The sequence below is a fragment of the Peromyscus californicus genome, unplaced genomic scaffold (assembly GCF_007827085.1).
Source record: "Peromyscus californicus insignis strain IS unplaced genomic scaffold, ASM782708v3 Scaffold_6__1_contigs__length_162567912, whole genome shotgun sequence".
Taxonomy (NCBI): Eukaryota; Metazoa; Chordata; class Mammalia; order Rodentia; family Cricetidae; genus Peromyscus; species Peromyscus californicus.
Window position 1 is genome coordinate 51,582,341 of NW_026294584.1, and position 14,164 is coordinate 51,596,504.

The 14,164-nt window shown below is 45.7% G+C and overlaps 1 protein-coding gene and 1 non-coding gene across 2 annotated transcripts; both read left to right on the forward strand.

The window, feature by feature from the left end:
- Positions 1-6,554: 6,554 nt before the first annotated feature.
- Fmc1 (formation of mitochondrial complex V assembly factor 1 homolog) lies at positions 6,555-11,727 on the forward strand. The gene is made up of 3 exons (XM_052720918.1): positions 6,555-6,664; positions 7,396-7,664; positions 11,440-11,727. Exons 2-3 carry the CDS (start codon positions 7,527-7,529, stop codon positions 11,641-11,643), a joined length of 342 nt encoding a protein of 113 aa, XP_052576878.1. The 5' UTR covers positions 6,555-6,664; positions 7,396-7,526; the 3' UTR covers positions 11,644-11,727.
- Positions 6,881-6,953, forward strand: Trnar-ccu (transfer RNA arginine (anticodon CCU)). Its single transcript has one exon. It is a non-coding gene; the product is annotated as a tRNA-Arg (tRNA).
- Positions 11,728-14,164: the final 2,437 nt, after the last annotated feature.

Here is a 14,164-nt window from a genome sequence, read left to right on the forward strand (position 1 = left end):
TAACAAAAAGTAAATAAATAAATAGCTTAAGGAAAATTAACTCGCTGGGTGGTGATGGCACACGCCTTTCATCCCAGCACCCAGGAGGCAGAGGCAGGTAGATTTCTGTGAGTTTGAGGCCAGTTTGGCCTACAGAGTGAGTTCTAGGACAGCCAGGGTTACACAGAGAAACCCTGTCTTGAAAAATCAAAAAACAAAACAAAGCAAAACAAAATGCCAAAACAACAACAACCACCACCAAAACCCAAAACCCAAACCAAACCAAACAAACAAAAACAGTTAACCTGGAGTAAGGGCACAGAGTTGTAATCCCAGCAGTTGGGGGTGGAGTAGGAGAATCAGGAGTTCTAGGTTAACCTCAGCAGAGATAGAGAGTTCCAGTCCAGCCTCAGCTAAAAGGAAGATAAAAGACAGTGTGTCTTTTATCTATATCCTTTTGTTATTTAACTAAAAATATAGATAAATAGATAGATAGATGATAGATACATAGATAGATGACAGATTGATAGATAGATTGATAGAGATAGATAGATAGATAGATGATAGATAGATAGATGATAGATACATAGATAGATAGATGATAGATAGATTGATAGAGATAGATAGGTAGATAGATTGATAGAGATAGATAGATAGATAGATGCTAGATAGAGAGATGTGTATGTGTTTGTACACAGGAGTGCAAGTCCCCAGGGAGGCCAGAAGGGGGCATCACATTCTATGGAGCTTGAGTTCTAGGCAGTTGTGACTGGCCTGAGTTTATTTGTTCAGGCTGGCCTCAAAATTTTGACCTTCGCATCTCAGTCTCTTGCATATCCAGTCCTGCTCCACCAAGTCCAGCAAGACTGAGCTTTGAGCAGAATCTCATGTGATAAATCATGCCTTTGTAGTATCTAACTGTTTGTATTTATTGAAATGTAATGCTGTTGACATTTATTCTTAGGAGCTTTTTCCCTTTCTAGTAAGGATTCATTTTTATTTTATTTCATGTGTGTGGGTGTTTCGCTTGCATGTGTATCTGTATACCATGTGCACGCAATGCCCTTGGAGGCCAGAGGGGGCTCTGGATCCTCTAGACCTGGAGTGATTGACAGTTGTGAGCGGCCATATTGGTGCTGGGAACTGACCCTGGAGCTTTTTTTCTGAAGGTAAGACAGGCAACCCGTGTCACTTCTGTCCCCAAGAAGCTCACATGACCCGTTTCCACTTCTACTGACCGTTTGTGTGCACCGCCCTCCCCCTGTGTAGCCTCTGCTTCGTTCTTGTTTTTGAACCACGATGTCTCTGATCAAGTGGAAACCATTTGAGAGACTGGGCTGGCCTCAAAGTTTTGACAGCCTTCTTGTCTCTGTTTCCTCCTGAGTGACAGGGTTGCAGGTGGCAGGCCAGGCTCTTCTTTTGACTTTTTGTTATAAAGCAATGGGTTTTGTTACAGCATGTCCCCTACATCTGCCCTTGTTTCTTGCTCATATCTCTCCCGCTCTTCTACTTGCTCGTATCTACCTCCCTCTCCCCCAGGGCCCCACTCTTTCTGGCTAGCTAATGTTACATGTGTTCCAATTCTTGTTTCCCTCCACCCTCCACCCCTGCTGCCTCTGTTTTTAAAGATAGTCTCATATATCTGGGCTGGCCACAGAACCTGCCATGTACCCAAGGCTAGCCTTCAACTCCTCATCCTTCTGCCTCCACCTACCAAGAGCTCAGATTAGAGGCCTGCCAACACTGCCTGTGCCCACCTCCTCTTTTTGCTTCCTTTTTCACAACTAGAAGCTTATGAACTAAGTGGTTTTTGTTTGACATATAATATACCTTATTTTCACAACTAGAAGCTTATGAACTAAGTGGTTTTTGTTTGACATATAATATACCTTATTTTCACAACTAGAAGCTTATGAACTAAGTGGTTTTTGTTTGACATATAATATACCTTATTTTCACAACTAGAAGCTTATGAACTAAGTGGTTTTTGTTTGACATATAATATACCTTATTTCACTTCTGTTGCTTGATGAAATGTCCTGGCAAAAAGCAAGAAAGGGTGTCCTTCACTCGAAGTTCCAGGTTTACAGGACCTCATTTCAGGAGGTCAAGGCGGGAATCGGAAGCCGCTAGCTCACAGCTCCAGGCAGGAGCAGAGAGAAATCAAAGTGTCCATGCTGCGAGGCGCTCCGTTCCTCTCTCTATTTACACCGTCCAGGACCACAACCCAGTTAAAGCACTCAAGATAACCCCACAGACATGCCCACAGACTAACCTGGTCCATCCGTTATTGAGACATTCTTCCTAGGAGACTCGGCTTGTGTCCAAGTTCACAACTAAACTAACCATCACATAGTGCTTTAACATTGTCCAGAAGGAAAGATACAGACTTTAAAAGACAGATTTCCAGCATCCCATCCCCTTCTGAGAACAATGGATTTATTCTCCTACCTGGCAACAACCACTAGAGAGGAGCTGTGCCTGTCCTGGGTAGGTAAACTCCTCAGCTCACCAGGATCATCAAGGCGGCTTCTTCTTTTATTTTTAACATTTATTTTTATTTTATGTGCATGGCTGGTTTGTCTTCATGTATGTCTGTGCATCATGTGTGATGCTTGGTACCCACAGAGGCATAGGAGGGTATGAAACCACTGTGAGCAGCCATGTGGGTATGGGAATAGAACCCAGGTCCTCAGGAAGAGAAGCAGTGTTCTTAACCACTGAGCTATCTCTCTAGCCCCTCATCAAGGCTTTTTTTTTTCTCTCAAAGATTTATTTTATTATGTGTATAAGTGTTTTTCCATGAACATATAAGTGCATCTTCTGAGTGCCCTGGCCACAGAGGCAGAAAGAGGCTGAAGGATTCCCCAGAACTGGGCTGGGCTGTGACTGCCACGGGCGCTGGAAAGCAGACCCAGCCCTTCACATCCGAGCCATCTCTCCAGCCCCACATCCAACACTCACCTTCATCAAGGCTTCTGCACTCATCAATAGAGCATTAATATGCCACCGGGGCCAAACGGTGCCAGGCCCTCCGAGATGTCAGAGTCGGCTCTCTTGGCTCCCACTGGGTTCTTTCCCTGCCCTCTCCATGATGAGGCTGAGAAATAGCAGAGGGTACACAAAGAAGGCCGGCTTTTATTATCTTGGGATTAACAACTTTAATGGAAAAACCAGGGGGCCGCACAGCGTCGACAACTGGAACACAGCAGTGAGAGCGGAACTCCTGTACCGAAAGGATGCCAGCCGAGAGCTCGTACAGCTAGGGGAAACACTACAGGTCCCACGGGTTCTAGAGCAGGTCTGTGAGGCTGGAGTCACAGCTCTCAGAAGCAGTGGGTCTTCAAAGTAGGAAGCAGCAATAGGGATGAGCTTCTGCCTCTGCCTGCCTGCAGCCAAGGTTGACTCTTGGAGGCTGGAGTACTGGGGGCTTGACTTAACTCCCTGACTTCTGTGAGCCTTAAAACAAATGTCTGTGGAAAGCTTTGAAGGTAGTCTTCCTCTTCTTCTCCATCCTGCCTGCTGTGAGTGATGTCAACAATCTCTCTCTAGGCCCCACAACTCTGATTTTCTATATATAAATTGCTTATATTATATATAACAGATATTATTATATATAAATATATATAAATAAAATATATTATATATATGTATTATATAATGCATACCAAATTATATAATTTATATATGGCATATTCATATTTGTTATATCATATGTATTTATTATTATATATGTTAACATATAATACTATATATATTCTGATTGGCTGAATATATGTGCATGCAAATAAGGTGTAAAATGGGACCAATCAGGAAAGAACTATCAAACCTAGAGGGAGATGGGAAGAACACTGAGCCCACCAAAAGTGTAGTGTTTCCAATTAGATATGTAGGTCTAGAGCCGGGTGGTGGTGGCGCATGCCTTTAATCCCAGCACTCGTGAGGCAGACCAGGCGAATCTTTGTGAGTTCAAGTCCAGCCTGGGCTACCAAGTGAGTTCCAGGACAGGCTCCAAAGCTACACAGAGAGACCCTGTCTCGGAAAAAAAAGAAAAAGAAAAAAAAAAAAGATATGTGGGTCTGCTTCTCACTATAGCAGTGGGAGGGAAACGGGTACTTCGCAGGCAGAAAGGTATGATGGGATAGTTTATGCCCAGAAGTTTCTACTGGTTTCCAGTTACTCCAGCACCATTCTGATTATCTTCACTCTGGAGCGGCTGTCATGGCTGGTTCCGACAGACGATCATTCATTCATAAGGCAGTCTGATCTGTTGTGGAATGTAGCCCGTTCCCACTCCAGTGCTCCTGGAGCTTTCTCGTGCCCGTTTGGGGCTGGCTGGGGGTTTTGCGTTTTTGCTCCTGGTTGTCTCCTTGCTGACAGCTGAAGAGGAGGACTGTGAGGGAGAGTACACCACCACCACCAACCAGTTCCTTGCTTTCAGGTCTCCAGCTCCCAGCTGCCACAGAGCACTGAATCTGAAGTCCCTTCAGTGTCTGTCACTTTTTTAGGAGCTTCAAGCCACATTGCTAGGAGGGCCTGGCAGAGCTTTTTCCTCTTCGGTACAGTTTGGGGAGGCGGGAGGAAGAACCCAGCTACAGCAGGACATAATGTGGTAAGTAAAGGGAACCAGCAAAGAGCTGGAACTTGACGGTTTGGGCCTCAAGGGGGACACTCGGGTAAGTGTCTTTTTGGGTAAGAAATTTATTAATGCCACAAACCCACAGACAGTCTTCGGTGTGGAAGGGAATCCGAGGACAGTTCACACCCAAATGTCACAGTGGGTATGCCTTCTAATAGGTTTCAGAGAAAAGGGTGAGTGAGGTGCCACATCAAGGCTTGATGAGACTCCAGTCCAGGCTTGTAACTAGACTCTCTCCCTCCTGCTTGACGGGGAGAGGAGGAAGGAAGTGTGATCTTGAGTGTGTGCAGAGGAGTATGTAGAGGCAGGAGGAGTCCCTTCTGTTAATGTGTATCCATCATACAGTGTGTCACTGGCAGCTCCACACAGCTTAGAACAGCGCTTCTCAACCTTCCTAATGCTTCGGCTCTTTAATACACTTCCTCATGCTGTGGTGACCCCCAACCTTAAAGTTGTTTTCGCTGCCACTTCAGAACTGTAATTTTGCTACTGTTATGAATCGTAATGTAAAAATCTGTGTTTTCCATAGTCTTAGACGACCCCTGTGTTGGGGTTGTGACACACAGGTTGAGAACCCCTGGCTTAGCGTCTGTTAGCTTGGGGCCAGTACACAGAACCAGCCACCAGGGACTAGAGACACAGTTTCAGATGGGTACCAACTAAGCAGCATTTGGTCTGGGTTCTAACAGAAGTGAATATTTTTTTATTTTTTTAAATGTTACTTGAGACTTAGGCTGGGACTATGTAATCCAGGATTGCTTCCAACTCACAGAGATTCTCCTGCCTCAATCTCCAAAGGGCGCCACCATTTGCAACGAAAGTAATTTTAACCTTGCCATATAAAGCATAAGGGCCTAGAGCAGCTTCTAAAATACACTCCAGCAAGCCAAATTACGTGGGCTGTCGGCTGGGGAAGAGTCTAGCTCAGATACCCGAACAGAGGGTGACAAGGAGTGTCGGTGCTAGACAAAGGTTAAGATATAGGAAGCTAATGAGACACTGTCTAGTTTGGCAACCTAAGTAGACTGAACTGCTCTTATAAATGGAGGGGGGAGGAGACAGAGAAAGGGAGGGAAGAGGGAGGGAGGGAGAGAGAGAGAAAGGAAGGGTGGGAGGGCGATCAGGGGGAGACAGAGACAGCTGGAGGGATGGACGGACGGACAGACAGAGAAACCAAGCTTTGGAAGGAACTATCCTCCCTCCCTTTTCTCCCGGACCCCGCCCCGCCGCCGTATTGTAAAACCTAATGTGTTCCAGAGTGGCCTCCACACCTGTGAGCCTCACAGGGCATCCAGGACCTTGCTCTGAAGTCTGAGTTCCCTGTAACCGCCAGGAAGGCTCCCCACCCCCACCCTCAGAGAGAAAGTACTCGTCCTTCAACGCTGTACCACCTGCAAACTATCCGGGTCTCTCTCTACCAGATTGCAAATTATCAACAAGCAACATATGCTCCCTGGTAAATGAAGGGCTACCTCACTCTTGTGCTCCTGCAGAGCGCAACTCCCACAGAAACACCGCTGGCTTTCGGCTTCCAAGTAACCTGCGTGTGATCCTGTCTGGCCTGCATTTAAAACAAAACAAAAAAAACAAAAAAAAAAAGGAAAAAGAAAATAGTCACTGACCCTCAGTGGGTTTGTCCAAGGTATATACAATCAGGAACAAACCCAGCAGAAAAACTCCAAATTATTCCCAATGAATTCCTACTATGGTAACTACTAATTTCCCGCCGTCTTATGTTTATAGCCGCTTGGAAATTCGAAACACAAGCATTTTAACACATTGCTGGCTGCGGAAATGGCCTCAGCACTGCAACCGGAAACAGAAACTAACCACTACACAAACGCCACCTAATGACCAGCTAGAGCAAAGGCAAGCCCTGAAAAGTAGCCCAATCGGAAGGGGCCTGGCTTTTCCGGTGAAAATTTGATGGAGAGCAGAATCAGAGCAAGGAAGAGCGGGCCAGTCTTCTCAGCGGGTTTGGTTCAGCATCCCTGCAGGCCCTCTATTGCGCAGGCGCAGTTCCACTACGCTCAGACACAAGAACACGTAAGCAAAAGCAGGAGCCGGTTCTGCTTTCATTGCACCTACTGCTTGCGGGCTAAAACCGTGGGCTCTTGGTTTCTAAACTACATTTCCCAGCAGGCTCCCCTCTCTTACAGATAATAGGTTTGGTTCTCCGAGATAGGATAAAAGAAAATTAGGTGGTGACGTACTAAACAGGAAACAAGTTGATTATGGTGTTTGAGCGCCTCAGCCTAGAGAGCCCCAGTGGCCTAATGGATAAGGCATTGGCCTCCTAAGCCAGGGATTGTGGGTTCGAGTCCCATCTGGGGTGGTTTCCTTTTTCCAAATAAAAAAGGATTCAAATCTATTATTTATTTATGTATCTATTTTTGAGACAGAGTCTCTCTATATACCTCTGGCTGTCTTGGAACAAACTGGTCTTGAACTCACAATACATCGGCCTGCCTGTGCCCCCCAGTGCTGGGATTAAAGGCGTGTGCCACCATCGCCCGGCCATTTTGTTTTAAAACTAGAGAAACTGTGAGCCTTTACTAGCTGAGGGGTGCGGTTTGCCACACCAGGATACGAGTCCGTTCTCTTCCCCTGGGTTGCGGGTATGCGTTTAGTTTTGACATCCCTGGTAGAAATGGTTAGATCTTTTCCGCATGCAGCAGCAGCAGCAGCGGCAGCAGCGGCAGCAGCAGCAGCGGCAGCAGCGGCAGCAGCAGGGGTTCTGGAGGACTGCTACCTCTGCCTTTCTTCTAACTCCCTAGAGCGCCCCTCGGCGTTTCCCTCGCAGGGCCGTCGGTAGGCGGCGCTGTGGAGCGCCAAGGAGCGGGCCGTACCAACGAGCACCGTGCCGGGAGGGCGCCAGGCTGGGGACCCGCTGGCCAAGGACAGGAAGATGGCGGCCCTGGGGTCCCCGGCGCGCACTCTGAGAGGCCTTCTGCGGGAGCTGCGCTACCTGAACGCCGCCACCGGGCGACCGTATCGCGACACAGCAGCCTACCGGTACCTGGTGAAGGCTTTCCGAGCACATCGGGTACGGAAGCCGGGTCCAGAGGGCCCCCGGTCTCGGGAGGCGAAGACGAGGGCGGTCTGGGCAGGGGATGGCGAGGTCTTAGGGCAGACGTGTCTGAGTAGACCTGTCCTCCACCTGCGGTCCTCACCACATAACCCAGGCCCTGGGCTAGCCTGTGGTCTCAAGTCCCCGTCCTAACCCAGAAGCCACGTGGGGTGCACCTTCTTAGGGACTTCGTATCTGCCACCCACCAGGGTAGAGCTGTCTGACGATTTCATTGGTTTGTCGGGTACATGGGTGTGCAATGGAATAGGGCCGGCATTGTATGAAGTAGCCCCTAGGGGTCTTACACTTAAAGGCACAAGGGCATAGGCACTCCCCCTCCCCACACTTTCCGCATTAAAGTTTTTATAGGAAGCAATGTTTTTGTGTGGCGGGAAGTGTGTGTGTGTGAGGAGACAGAATTTCACTATTAAGTTGGCCGACCAGGAATTTGCTCTGTAAACCAGATTGACCTTGAACTCAGGTGTCAGATTGCCTCTGCCTCCTGAGCTCAAGGATTAAAGGCATAGGCCAGACAAAAGCAGTTTTTAAGACAGTGAAGTGGGGAATATTGGAGAGTTCTTCAAGTATGGGTACTGTGTTTTATTTATGTAGTATCACCATTGAGAAAAGCAATGACTTGTATTCTATTAGGAGATTACACTCCTATCTGCATCATAAAGATTACTATGTATATACAGTGTTCAGACAGAAGAGGGCACCAGATCTCATTACAGATGGTTGTAAGCCTCCATGTGGTTGCTGGGAATTGAATTCGGGACCTCTGGGAGAGCAGCCAGTGCTCAGAGCTTGTAACCTCTGAGCCATCTCCAACCCCAGGTTTCATGTTTTACTGCTGTAACGAACATAAACACACAGCATGCGAACCTTAGGAGGTACCACTGTGAAATCCACACTCCGTATCCCTCTTAGTCAGAAGGGAATGGAAGATGGTTCATTTCCCAAATGGGGGTAGTGGTCAGTTCTCTGCCTTTTGGACAAGATCAAATGCAAGTGGGACAGCTAAGGCTCAGGGACAGTTACCTGTACAAGAATAAGGAGAACTAGAATTTAGGGGAAGGAACCTAATGTTCTTGAGCAATCATCTTAACTGCTGAATTTGAGCAATGCAAAACCTTACAACTAAAATGCATTTCACTTTTAAAAAGTCATAATGTGAGGGACTGTGTGTATGAAGAACTTGAGCCAGATATCAAGAATAAGATGCATCTGGCAGTGGTGGCACTTGCCTTTCATCCCAGCACTCTCAGTTTGAGGCCAGCCTGCTCTAGAGTTGAATTCCAAGACAGCCAGAGCTCCATAGTGAAACCTCGCCTCAAAACAAACAAACAAACCCCCAAAACAGTACCAGCAAAAGAAACTTTTCAGGAAAACACCAGAATTCATGCTTAAAACTCCAGGGCTGACCTACACCTTTAATCCCAGCACTTCTGAAGCATAGGCAGGTAGATAGCTGAGTTAAGGCCAACCTGGTCTATAAAGAACATTACAGGCCAGCCAGATCCACTCCCAGCCCTGTCTTCCCAAAGAAAAGAGCAGGACTCCCAGGGACATCAGCTGAACACGGCACAAGATACAATAAGATCAGGCACAAACCCTCACATCAAGGCTGGGCAAGGCAACCCAACCCAGTAGGATATCTTTTTTTTTGGTTTTTCAAGACAGGGTTTTTCTCTGTACAGCTTTGGCGCCTCTCCTGGAACTCACTTTGTAACCCAGGCTGGCCTCTGCCTCTCGAGGATTAAAGCATGCCCCACCTCCGCCCGGCTCATCTTTTAATATATCTACTTTTTGGGGTGGTGTGCATGCCAAACATGTGGGGGTCGGGGGACAATCTGTAGGGGAGTCAGTTCTTTCTCTACTGAGGGGTTCTGGGGGATTGAACTCAGGGCATCGAGTTTGGCAGCAAGTGTCCTTACCTACTGACAGTGACTTTCAAGCCAGCTAGGATAAGAAGTGAGACCATTTTCTCAAAGAAGAACTCTCCCCACCCCCACCCCCTACACTAAGTTTGACCCAGGTATGATTGTGGTGTCACATATCTAGCCAGTCCATGCTACATAGTAAGACCTTGTCTCTAAAAAAGTTTTAATTCCATCAGGGGAGTGCTTCTGGTAGTACATTAAATATTACATGCTCGAGTTTTCAGATTTTTAACTGGATATTCAGATTGAGAAAAGGAATTATACATACAGTGGTGCCAGGGGTAAAACACATCCCCATCCATACACAATTTCTTGATGTTCCTGCTCCTTTTTCACAACCTTGGAATCCCAAAATAGTTAAGGGCAGAGTACTAAAAATCAAGTATTTTGAAGAACAACCATGATTTGGAGTTACTCTGGACATTAATATGGACTTTCTAGTTTGTTAAAGTCATTAGAATCCAGATTTTCCAGATGGTTAAATTATACAAACAAGTTTAAGTAATATGAAAACATACTTACTTCACACACACATACATACATACATATATATGATTTTCATGTTACTGTTATTGAGTACAGCACCTTTATTTTTGAGATAAGTTTCTGATTTTGGAGTGTAAGGTGTTAGGTTTCAGGAAGTCCATATATCCAGAAATGAGCTCAAGCTGGACTACATAAGGATTTCTGGAGGTTATATAAGAGCCAGTACTCCTCAGGAACTTGTGAAACAGATTTTCTACCCCACAAAGGAGTCATTTCTGTTACTCCTGGCAGAAGAGACCTGGCTCTCTGTTGAATTGCATCTGTGGTTGTACATCAGAGTCCCTGCTCATAAGTACTTGTTATACATTTCAAACCCCTACACTAGCATCCTGGCCCCATTATATGCCACCACCACCCCAGCTCCCAGGTGGTTCCAGCTCACTCTGTTCCTTCTCCCCACCTATTCATTTTCCTCAAAATCCACTGTCTTTTGCTCTTTCGTGGCCCTAGCCATGTTCAGTCTACTGCATCTTTTTCTTTCTGCTCTGGACTCTTCCAGATGCCTCTGGATATTTTCTCTTATTCACAATAAAAACCACACCATAAGCCTGGTGGTGGCAGTGGCACATGGCTGCAGAGTCAGGCCTGTGAGTTTCAGGACAGCCCAGTCTACAGAGCAAGTTTCAGGACATCTAGGGCTACACAGAGAAACCCTGTCTCCAAACAACAACAAAACCCAAACCAACAAACCACACTATGGAGTGACCATTTCAGTGATTTCTTTAATACACCCCCTATCCCCATACTAAAGGTATATGCCATGTTCAAGTCATGGAAACACAAAGCAGCCTTAATTTGTTTAAAGGGAGGAAAAGCATGTCTTTTTTTTTTTTTTTTTAAACCTCTACACCGGGTTTCCCTGTGTAACCCTGGCTGTCCTGGAACTTGCTCTGTAGATCAGGCTGGGCTTGAACTTAGAGATCCACCTACCTCTGCCTCCTTGATTATTGGCATTAAAGGTGTGGGCCGCCACCACCAGACTGCTGCTAGTTTTCTTGGTGTTGGGTGTTTGAATTACAAATAAAACCTGTGGTAGGAAGCAGATGCTAGGAATGTATGAATCTTTGTGTGACAAAACAATATCAAACCGGAGGTCAGCTTTCCTAATTACACAGTGCTCTATGAAGATATTAACTACATATCAAGTGTATCTGTATTCTGTTACTTTGTAGACGAAGCTCATTTATCAGATCGTCCACTGGGGGCATGTGGCTACTTCGGGGTGGTACCAGACCATCTGACTTTGTTAATGATGTTTTTAGGTCACCAGTGAGAAGTTGTGCAGAGCCCAGCATGAGCTTCACTTCCAAGCTGCCACCTATCTCTGCCTCTTGCGCAGCATCCGGCAACATGTGGCCCTCCATCAAGAATTTCATGGCAAGGGTGAGCGTTCAGTGGAGGAGTCTGCTGGTTTGGTGGGTCTCCAGTTACCCCATCAGCCTGGAGGGAAGGGCTGGGAGCCGTGATGGAGAGAGTCCTCAGATGCCCCTTCATTCAAGAATCCAACCATTTCTACCACTGTGTATTTATTAAATATTTTGTAAAGTGTAGCTTCTTTGCTGTTGTTTTGGTGTGTGTCTTTTGTTGACTGAGTGGTTAGGGAAATAAAACTGGAGGGGGCTTCAAGTGAATTTGCTGAAGTTTTTATCAGATTAATTCTTGTTCTAGTGTGTTAGTGCTCTCGCACATGCAGGTTCGTGTGGAGGCAGGGGGACACAAGGGTGCTTTCCTCAAGTACCTCTCCACCTCATCTCTTGAGACAGTATCTCTCACTGAACTGAGAGCACTCACAAGTCCTCAGGCTCTTCTGTCTCTGTTCCTCAGCTTGGGGGTTAGAAGCATGCACTGCCATGACGATTTATGAAGGTGCTAGGGATCTGTGCAAACTTTAATCAGTGAGCCTATCCCTAGTCCCTGATGTGCTTGGTCTGATTTATACCTAGAGTTTTCTTTTTCTGTTTTTTTTTTTAAGTAATGGAGAGATGGCTCAGTGGTCAGGAGTGTGTACTAGTCTTGCAGAGGATCTGAGTTTGGTTCCCAGCACCCATGTCAGGGAGCTGACAACCACCTTTTATAACTCTAGTTTCAAGGGATCTAGCACCTCTGCTCTCTAAAGGCACCTGCACTTATGTGCACACACACATATTAAAAAAAATAAACTGTTTTGCTTTTGCCTATTTTTGAGATAGAGTCTCACGAATTTACTATGTAGGCCAGGCGGATGTTGAACTCAGGGACCCACCTGGCTTTGCCTCCAGAATGCTGGAATTAAAGTACCACCATGCCAAGCTCTGAACATAAATTTTTTAAAATATAAAAATAGTAAGTAATGCAAACCTAGTGTCTTAAGGAATTTTAATACCATAAATGTAACACCCATATTTATCCCTTCTCTCTTCTCCCATTTCCATTACTTGTGGTAAGCATTACTAAGTTTACTATGCATCTTTCTACATATTTCCTATGTCTAGACTGTGGGAGCCCGTTTTCAGGCTCCTCATGGCTTTACCCAGCAGGTCCGCATAGAGGATGATTAGGACCACGGGCCTGAGTGCAGGTGTCTGAGATGGTCTGCACTTGGCTGTGCTGGGGGAGGAGGTCTTTTGCTCCACCCCTTGGTGTCTCTATAAATACCCTGAGGCAGAGAGAGTCAGGGCCGTTGGAAAAGGTTCCAGGCCCTTTCGAGGCTATCCTGTATTTTCTATCTGTTTATTTCTGCAATATAAATCCTTCTAATATTTCCTAGTGCTCGAACTCAAGAAAACCCTGGGGAGCTGTGGGGTTGGTGGGTAAACGCCCCACACTAGACAAACCCAGAATTAAATATATGGGTGTGGATCTTAAATTTTTACTTTCTTACTGTATGATAGGTATGAGTGCAGGTGTTTATGTGCCACCATGCAGGTAGAGAGGTCAGAGGACAATTTTAGGGAGTTTCGCCTTCCACAGTAGGATCCAGAGACTTGAACTCAGGTTCTTAGACTTGTGCTGTAAGTGATTTTACCTACTTGCTGGTCCAGTGTGCCTGTCTTTTATAAAAGTACCCAACTGTGATGTGTTAGGGTCCTGGCAGGAAATAGATGGAATAAGGTTGAGGAGAGTTAAGGGGATACATGAAGATGTGGGATGAATTAAATAATGTCAAGCAGTAAGCTATTAACAGTAAGCTATTACTTTCTTAGGCCTGATAAGCAGGCTCCTAAGGATGATGGCCACAGCTGAACTCCAGGAAGAGGGGAATCAAAGAGCACCTTAACATCTACCTCCTACTACTGTCAGCTTTCTCTACCTTTTTTTTTTTTTTTTTAAGATTTATTTATTTGTTACGTTTACAGTATTCTATTTGCATGTATTCCTGCATGCCAGAAGAGGGCACCAGATCTCATTACAGATGGTTGTGAGCCACCATGTGGTTGCTGGGAATTGAACTCAGGACCTCTAGGAAGAGCAGTCAGTGCTCTTAACCTCTGAGCCATCTCTCCAGCCCAGCTTTCTCTACCTTTTAACCTGAATTTGAGCATAGTTCTACTGCATTCAGCTAATTAAATAGAAAACGTGGCCTCTGCTTGGTATTGGTCTCCTTGCTCTATATTTACTCTGCCACATCCCGCTTCTGCAAGTTCTATGCTTCCTATTCCTCTGTCTTCACGTTGGCTGCCCCAGGCAAGCAGTGATAATCTCTTTTTCCTGCTAAAAGAAAAACTATTTACTGACAATTCTTTACTCCAATCCTGAAGATCTACAATGCAGAGTTTTCAGAAGTTAAAGAGAAGAGTAAACAGAACCAGTACCGGGAACATATCAATTTCATGGTACTGAGTTCAAGTTCTTATGCTCTACTAGTTTTCAGAAGCCACATGAAGGGTAAAATGCCTTAAGTATCTTAAAATTCAACCTTCCTCCTACATGGAGAGGAATTGTAACATTTAATATTTCTTTCAAGTACTAATCCCAGTGAAACTGATAAACTAGTTTAGCATTTCAGGA

Bases quoted from the DNA above. Each gene is read 5' to 3' on its own strand.
- Fmc1 (XM_052720918.1), top strand. From the start codon at position 7,527: ATGGCGGCCCTGGGGTCCCCGGCGCGCACTCTGAGAGGCCTTCTGCGG. The intron at 7,665-11,439 runs GTACGGAAGCCG...TGATGTTTTTAG, and splicing joins AGGCTTTCCGAGCACATCGG to GTCACCAGTGAGAAGTTGTG.